The sequence below is a fragment of the Callorhinchus milii genome, unplaced genomic scaffold (assembly GCF_018977255.1).
Source record: "Callorhinchus milii isolate IMCB2004 unplaced genomic scaffold, IMCB_Cmil_1.0 Scaffold19, whole genome shotgun sequence".
Taxonomy (NCBI): Eukaryota; Metazoa; Chordata; class Chondrichthyes; order Chimaeriformes; family Callorhinchidae; genus Callorhinchus; species Callorhinchus milii.
Window position 1 is genome coordinate 1,565,389 of NW_024704760.1, and position 8,968 is coordinate 1,574,356.

The 8,968-nt window shown below is 43.3% G+C and overlaps 1 protein-coding gene across 1 annotated transcript; it reads left to right on the forward strand.

Moving 5' to 3' along the window:
- Positions 1–235: 235 nt before the first annotated feature.
- Positions 236–8,679, forward strand: LOC103182443. The gene is made up of 3 exons (XM_007899466.2): positions 236–379; positions 548–2,125; positions 5,493–8,679. Exons 1-3 carry the CDS (start codon positions 236–238, stop codon positions 5,682–5,684), a joined length of 1,914 nt encoding a protein of 637 aa, XP_007897657.2. The 3' UTR covers positions 5,685–8,679.
- The last annotated feature ends 289 nt before the right edge of the window (positions 8,680–8,968 follow it).

Here is an 8,968-nt window from a genome sequence, read left to right on the forward strand (position 1 = left end):
TCCAAGCCAGGGCGGCAGCAGAGAGTGGCGGGGGGGGGGGGCGGGTGCTCTCCTGTCCGCGCTGCGCACCCTCCTCGAGAGAAGCTGATGAAACCGCCGCCATTGCAGCGCTCGGCTCGGCTCGACCGGTCAGCAGCAGCCGCCGCCTCCGCCGCTCCCGGGGACCGGGGGAAAGAGACCGCCATTGCCGTCGCCCCGCTCCGTCACCGACCCCGACCGCACCTCTGACGCGGCAATGGCGTCCCCCAAAGCCTCGTCGCCACCATCCCCCGCGTCGCTTCACAGCGCCCGTCGGCGCGGAGCTGTTTTGGCGCCGAATAATCGAAGGAGCCATCAAAATGGCGGCGGCTGCGGCGGCGCCGTCGTCGTCGAGACGACGGTTCGTAACTGAGGAAGAAACCGAAAGGAAGAAAACCGTCTGCAAACCCCTCTCTCTCCCTCTCTCCCTCTCGCTCTGTCCCGGGGAAGAGCCTTATTTTTTCGCAAACGTTTTTTTTTTATTTTTGTGTCCGGGGTTTCCGAGGCGACGTTTTTTTTTTCCTTTTAGATATATTTTTCTCTCTCGAAAATGAACCGGGACCTCGGGGTTCACCTCGGGCCCGAGCCCCGGGCGGGGCCCTCGGCCGGTCGGCTTGAACCCGACCGGAGCCCGTGGATGCTCAGGCTCCTCTCGGCCTTCTTCCCCAGGCCGAGCCTCGCGCTCTCCCACACGGGACCCGGACCCGAGCCCCGGGCGCCGGACGAGACCGGGACGAAGGCGGGCGAGGCCGCCCAAGCCGAAGCCCAAGCGAGCACGGGCGTGTTCTCGGGCGGCCTGGTGTCCTCCGTCCTCCACTGGCTCAAGCCCCCCGAGCAGGGGCTGGTCCCCGGCCCCGCAGCGGCCGAGCTCTCCCTTTACCGCGACGCCGCCCCGGAGGAAGCCCCGCGGCCTTTGCTTCACTCGGCCGAAAGCCCCGGGGTCGGGTCCTCGCCGCCTCCCGTCTTTCCCGCCCCGGGCGTTCTGCAGACGCTTTGGGACAAACTTGCCGGCGGTGCCCCGGAGCCGCCGTTCCGTTCGGGCTCGTGGCGCAGCGCCGCCGTCAGCCCCCCCGGGCCGTGCGGTCGCCCCGGGGGGGGGATGGCGCCGCACGAACCCCCCCGGGACTTCGCCGGTACGAAAATGAAAGCCGATCTGACGTTGCGTTTGGGTCGGGGCAACGGGGATTGCACCGACCCTGTGCACCGGGTGTGGTTCCCGGAAAGGTCTGGGCTTCACGTCCAGACAAAGGCAGACACACGGGGGTCAGAACTGTTGCTCCCAGATGTCGGGATAAAGGAGAAGTCTGCGGAACTTTTCCATCACGTTAGGGACCTGTGCGTTGTCACTCCGGAGCAGGACTACGGCTACTCCAGTTTGGAAGAGGAGCATAATTATGCCCAACATAGGGGCGTCTATTCGTGTCGCAGCGGTGAGACGGAGGCCGCATCGGAAGACAACTGCTCCAAAAGTGCAGGTGATTCGGAGACCTGTGAAGTTGTAGTTGCAGACCATGAATTTGTATTGCAGGGATCGGTTGACTTAACCATGACCTCAGATAGTTTTGAGGCCTCTGATGGCAAATTATCCATAGGGTACGATGAATGGGACAGTGATAGTGAATCCGAGGACGCTGCAAACGAAGAAGCAAACAGTCCTTCCATCCCTAGACCAAGATGTTCCAATAAAACCATAGCCTACATTTTAGGAGGTAACTCCAGTGATGAGGAGAGTGAAGACGAGGAGGACAAAGCTAGTGATTGGGATGACGATGGCTTTGACAGTGAAACCAGTTCCGATTTCTCGGATAGCGATTGTTCCAGTGATGAAACAGAAAAGCTGTGGAATTCTTTTTCCAGCAGTTGGGATCCATATAACCCTTTAAATTTCCAAGCCTGTATTAAAACAACAAAAAGGCAGAAGAAAACTTTGCCTGAAAATCCTGAATTGCATCAAGAGACTACATCAGGGTCAACATGTCCTCAGCAGTCTCTGTCTTCCCTTGTGGACAGTGATACAGCAATGGACAGTGGGTTTTCTGAGGCAGTTCAAAATCAGCTGCGAGAAGTAGTGACTCAATTGATCTCGGGCAGAAAAGGTTACAAAAAGGTAATTTTTAAAATATTGTGTTTAGTGACATGGATTGATTTAAGAAAGTGAATTCCAGAACTGAGACAGGCCTGTTGGTGCTTAAGCTTCGTAATACTTTGGCTTTGAAGCATTTGACATAATTTCCTGAAATTTCTGCATTTGCACCTATGTTCAAACTTTCACATGGGTTTAATATGTGAAAGGCAATTAACTGACTTTCAAATGTACAGGAAGTGGAGCTGTATCAATTCATCATGTTGTTTGTTTCTATCGAATTGCCAGGAAGCCTGCAAGTGGATGGTACATTTAATCTTGTGCAGATCCGGCTCTGTTCATAGTTCAGTGATGGTGCTGGTGGGGAATGTATTATAGTTCTTAGCTTTATACATATTTGGTTAAAACATGGTCTGTATATTAAATCGGGCACAATTGATTATTGCAGTAAGCTAGCACATGTTAGGAAGGGCTCTCCTAACTTTCTGATCTTAAGTGAGATCTGGGTAGGAAACAGAAAGTTCCCAATTGTCACAGCAAGTTATCTGAGAATTGGGTGCAGCCTATTCTATTTCCGAGAGCTTTTCTAATGCTGCACTGTAATGATTACAATGATTTAACAGGAAGTTAAATGAGTAAGCTTTGTCTGAGGCAATATGCAAAGCTTATTCATGTTTCTCGGTAAATTTGACTACCACACATAATCAAATTACCGCATGTACACTCCCTTGGCCTTGTTTCAACTCTTATTCATCCCATCCATTTTATAAGGAGCTTAAATATAACCTCTGTTTTTGGACTTTGGACATTTGCTTATTTTATATTCCATATATGGATTAGATCTCAATGTAAGATCTTGTCCATTTCGCTGTTGAGGATTCTATTATGAGGATGGATTTTAGTTTAATTGCCTAATAGCTCCATTAGTCATGATAGGAATATGATGAAGTGTGCCAAAGTATGCCAGATTTAGGTAACTTTGAAAACAAACGTGTTTAAACGTGTACAGTTTTTAAAATTAGGTTCACAAATGCTATTTTGGTAATCATAGGCTAAATGCCAAGGCTAATTCAAAACCAGCCGAATAATGGTTTTGGTATTCGGGCAATGTAGGGCAAGAGTGACTTGTGTTAAAGGAATTTAGGATGATTCCTCTACTGCTGGCTGGCTTGTTGCATGAAAGTACAGCCCCAGTATTTTCAGTGTTTCATTTGTAACTATAATCCTCTTATTGCTTATATCCAGTTAAACTGGACTTTTAAAGGCAGTTGGAGTTGGATTTAATGTAATATGGTGTTTTAAAATGCAAATTTTATTTTCTTATCAGAATTTATAATCCTTCAGAATATTGTAGTGTAGAGTTATTCCAAATTGGACAGTTTGTTCCACCTGTTTTTTGGTTGAGCAGCCCATTTGCAATCCAGAGCAAGTAAAGCAAAATTGGCGGCAATTCAGAAACCATAACTCGTACTCAAATTGATTACACAATTGTCAAAGTCAGGGTCACAACAATTTTTTGTTGTCACATACGTGTAGTGTAGTCTTTATGTGTAGTCAAGGTCCTTGCAAACCGACTGATGTGAAAACTGGCTTGGTCAACTCCCTGCCCTGTCAGACAAAATGAATTCCTAGCTTCTTTCAGTTTGCTGACATATTATATAGTAGGTGTGGCATTGCTACAATCTGTAGTAAATGCCGCGTACATTGGTTCGGTTCCAGGGCCTCTGGTTGTTTGTTAGTAAGTGTTATAAGGCTTTATTTTCCTCAACGAGAGACTTGTCTACTTTTTGTCATAGTTCTGGTTACCGTCTAATGACTTGGTACATTCCTTTGAGCAGGTATCTATCGAGTTTATCCTGTTTGCTATTTCATTAAAGTTTCAAGTTACAAATTCTTCAGATTCCTACCATTTTTCTTCCTGAAATGTATTATGTAGTTCCAGTCTTCTGGTAACACTGCCCGAATTGATATTCTAAGTGTAAACATGCATGGTATAACAAAATATAGTGCGATTATATAGTGTCTCTTATTTAGGATAATGTCTTGAGTGTTTCGCAGAGCTGAGCAAGCAAGGCGTGTGTGTGTGTGTGACCGCAGACACAGTTGAAGAGCTAGTTTTTTAATCTGGGATTTCAAGACATAAAGGGGGAGAGACAAAGGGACGGAGTTCCCTCCAGCAGCTTTCTGAAGCCAATGCTGGTTGCCATGGTACGAACAGTATGTTTATGGTTTTAAGAGTTAAAAAAAATGTTTCTATGATATTGGGGAATTGCACTCTTATATAGCATCTTAACGATTCCATGCAGATAAAATATAATAAACTTGAAAAACAATACCTTGTTACATAATTTACCCTTGTCTTTTCATCCATAACCACACAAAATATGCTAATAGTGCAGGAGGTATGTAGTTTGTCTCAAGGCTTATATATGTTGAATGTAAAGTATGTATAGAGCAATGTAAATATTTATGAAATGTAAAAGGTGGAAAATAAGATGGTACCTTTGTGTTTGTTGTCCAAGAGATAAGGTGAACACAAGTTTGATCTGATTGAGTTAGTAAATTTGTTCTGATCGGCGTTGTCTTCCTTGGAGCTGCTCATGAGTCTGTTCTATTTCTTTGGTTGAAACACAGCCTATTTATCATTCAGTTTCATTGTGCTCGTGTTTGAGATGTAGCATTCAGTAATTCAGCTTTATGTGTAGCATTCTGTAACCAATCAGTCAATTTAGTGGTCTATTAATCTTCTAATTACTATTTTGCCTTTGTCATGCATGATACAGTAGGCGCCTTGTTTAGGCTGACTCCCAGTTAAGTGTGGAGAGAGGAAAATTGATCTGATGAATGTTATTTTAGGATGAATAGAAATTTCCTTGCTGGCAGTGAACTGCTAGTGTGCTTCCAGAATGTTTTTTCTAAATATAAGTTGAATGCCAGCGTCTCATCAGTGAAAAGGCACCTGGAATTCTTGCGAGAGGATTGGTTTCTTATCTTTAATTTGCAGCAGGATTGTGGGATCTTTAGGCCACATTTAAATTAATTCCGCATGTAGTTGGATGTCTTAATACATGCAGGGAAATAGTGGTAAATCTGTACCATAGAACTAAATTTCTACACAGTGTGTTATTAAACTGATAAAGATCCTTAGTTGAGGCTAGCGTTAAATTATTTGTCCCCTCCATTTTGTTGCTGGATACATATTCTCGGCCCTGCTTGTGAAAGCCTTGAGGTATTTTTTTGCTGGGTGCTGTGAAACGTGCTCACTAAGTAATTTCAAGAGTGACACCATATAGAGTTGTTGAAATGGAAATTTATTGCAGCTCTCGTGTAGTAAACGTTACTGGCCTTGACTAGAAGAAAATGACTTTTTTGCCTTTCTTCCTGCATTTAGGTTGCCTTTGATGAACACGTCATTGAGTACTATGTGAGCAGTGAGGAGATACGTAAAGGCCCCTGGGAAGAATATGCTCGGGATCGCTGCAGGTTCCAGAGACGGATCAGAGAGACAGAAGAATCTATTGGCTATTGTTTTACCTTCGAGCATCGACAGAGTGTATTGGAAAGGTTACTAATGGACAGCTGATGACCTCCTGGTGTGGACGGACTATTATTACATGGAATAAATAACTCATTTATTAATCATATAGTCTGTTTAACAAATCAACCCTAAAATGCATACTTACTTTAATCATTAGAATAAGGGGCAAGGAGAAAACAGCTTTCATGTATTGATCATCAAGAGTAATTTCTTGAGACGATGTCTGCACTTTAATATTCAAAGCTTGATGGTACAAGCTCTTGTAGGTGGCTGTGTTCGATTTTTGGTCGGGGGAACTTCCACGCTGGGGTCTTAAATTTGAGCTCTGTGCTTATCCTTTACATTTTATCAAGGGATTTGAGGTGCGTGTGTTTTGCTCAGCGTTTGTCATCGTTAATGTGTTGAGTGATTATTTGAAAGCCTGGTTTTGTTCGGTGTTCACAAAGTGAGCGCCAGCTGCTTTTTGCATTAAACAGCAGCACAGAGTAAATTATTACCACGTGGTGTGGCACACCTGGAGTTGTATTTGTCATCTGCTGAAGTTGTACGTCTGTTGTGTCAGCATCTTGAATCGTCTGGAGTGTGTTGTTGCACTCATTGGGGCAGCATTTGCAATGAAATTTCACTCAACCAAGCTGGTGGAAGAACTTCTCGTGCTTTAACGTTCTTATTCTTTCAGGGTAGACGGCTTGAAACCTAGCCCCTTGTGAGTACAGGGTTACAACTTTGAAGCTAGTTTGTGTGAAAAGGAAGAAAAACATCAGTAATGCGGTGGAGGGTGATCTTCTGTGGTTAGGACATTCTGTCGTTCCCTTTATCAGTCACCAGCACTTAATGAATTATTACTTAGAAAATAATACTCGTTTGACTTGGGATTTTCTTCAGTGCGACAAGGAGGGTGGGGAAGCTTTTATTGATGCCGAACAGCTTGTTTTACAGGAATGAAAAGGGGCTGGTGTGGGGGGGGGGGGTTGAATTATGACAGAGTAGCGGAAAGCAAACTGAGGACAGAGTAGCCATATGTGTCTACATTTAGATAAATGTGCCTTTAGTTTTTACTAAACTCCCAAGATCGGGTACATGTGGATCATTCAAATTGGGTACAAAATCCTCAGTCTTCTTTACCACACCTACAATAGAGAGAGGTTTCTGCTTTAAACATACACTCAGCTTCATTTTTTTTAAAATCTGTTTTCAGTGTTGGATTTTAGTGTAGGTGGAAGCTGTTGACCGACTCCAAACTATTCCTCCGATATTGTGCACATCATCACTAATTTTCACGGATTCCAAATTATTGTCGATTCACTTTACAGTATATTCTGTGAAGTGCTTTGAAGACGTGATAAGGCGCTATATCAAATGCAAGGGTTATTATTGCCACAGCAGACGATTGTTTTGAAATTCATTTAATAGCGTTCTTGGCCATTTACATGTTTTAAAATATATTTTTACAGCTTGCTTTAACTCACTAAGAAAAAAAGTTTTGTGTGTTTCACATAGTTTACATAAACGTGTCACAACTGGAATCCAAACCCCTTTTTGTTTTTCAAGTTCAAGATCTGTTTGTTTCCTTTATTCTAAACTCAATCCACAAAACTTGGTGAGAGACACTGCTGTGTACAATTGGCTGCCCTGTTTTTGCCCACAAAATATACAGTCAATGCACTGTGCGGTATATTCTGTGAAGCGCTTTGAGATGTCTTGGGGACGTGATGAGACTATATCAAATGCAAGGTTATTATTTGCTGAATTTGTTCTACAGTATTTTGCAAGTTTGATTCATTTCAAAATGTTTGTGTAATGAAACACATTTGTCGTGCTGGAAGTGTTTTAAATAATATATTAATAGATATTTTCTGATCGGTTCATTGGCACTAGGAATTCTACCACTTGTTTGGCAATGGGGTTTGAATTGTTGGTCAATCTGGGACGAGGATTTCTGTTTTGAAGGGATTAGCATTTGGAGAGGAGCGAACAGGGTAAAATAGGGGCATGACCTGCTGTGAATAATCAAGAGATAATCTCATAGAATCTTACAGCGCAAAAGGAGGCCATTCGGCCCCTCATACTTGTATGGCTCTTTGAAAGAGCAAGCAACTTGTCCCACTACCCCGCTCTGCAAATTTTTCCTTTTTAAGTAAAGTACCTTTCCAATTCCCTTTGAAAGCTATTATCAAATCTGCTCCCACCATCCTTTCGAGCAGTGCATTCCAGACCATAACAACTTGAAGACAGAACCAATTGGCTTCAAAAGCAAATCCTGTCTGCATGGACCTTGGAGCCAGTTTATTCATTCCATGAAGTGAAGTGTTCTAAGGCTGCCAAGCACATATCACATAGAGCAGGGGAAGAACGAGCATTGCCTATATTAATGCAAAAACACTATATTTATGCAGAACATTGTTTGACTCCAGCTACAGGAGTAAATAGCACTTGCCTCTCAGGTGTCTTAGTCACAGGCCCTTCAGAAGTAGTGGTGAAGCATTGGACTCCGAATAAAAAGATGAGTTTGAAACCTAGCTTTGATCCTTTATCACAGTGGTGGACAACCCATGGCCCAGGGCGACTGAGCTGTAAATGTAAGCAGTTTCAGGATAAAATTACAAATCATGTTTGCTTTGCGCAACATTGCAAACATTTCCATTCCTCCCCCTTGTCTTGTCTCCTTCATATAGTGCAATATCTATTGTGTTTATTTGTTTGTGTATGCGATCATTAAGATTGGCCCATTTGCAGTGAACAGACTTAAGTTTATCCCTTTACGTTCCAGTTGCAGCTATTTATTAAACCTATAATCCTTGTATGTAATTTTATGAGGCAGATTTGTACTTATTTTTACTGATTGTTCATTTACAGCACATTTTACCAGTTTCCAAATTAGGATGGAAGTGAGGACTGTAAATAAGTAATGTGTATTTAGTTTTTCCCCTTCAATGAAACAACTTAATATGTAAATCTTTAAGCGATCAGGTTTTCAAGCTCCTAAATAACCCCACAATTGTTGTGAGATCACAAATAAAATATCAGCATCTTGAGCACGTCAAGTTATTTTACTGTCGTCTTCCGTTAGTGAGCTTTAGAACCGCTTTTATATCACTAGTTTGTCTCGTGTCGAGCCTGATTTCAGAGGTAACTGGTAATGTACAACGGGCACTTTCCTAACTCCAGGTCTGCCTTCAGCAAATGCTCTATATATTTTTAAAAAAAGCTGACCCTCTTGTAGCAAACAGCTGATGGTTGATGTCCTTGTTTGATAACAGCAACATGCACTTATATCAGTGCCCTCCGTGGCAGGGTAGCGTCTCAGAACACTGATACATATAAATCCT

Excerpts from the sequence above, each read along its gene's own strand:
- LOC103182443 (XM_007899466.2), top strand. The coding sequence starts at position 236 with ATGGCGTCCCCCAAAGCCTCGTCGCCACCATCCCCCGCGTCGCTTCAC. Across the intron at positions 380-547 it reads CCGTCGTCGTCGAGACGACG|ATATATTTTTCTCTCTCGAA; the intron begins GTTCGTAACTGA and ends TTTTCCTTTTAG. Across the intron at positions 2,126-5,492 it reads GCAGAAAAGGTTACAAAAAG|GTTGCCTTTGATGAACACGT; the intron begins GTAATTTTTAAA and ends TCCTGCATTTAG.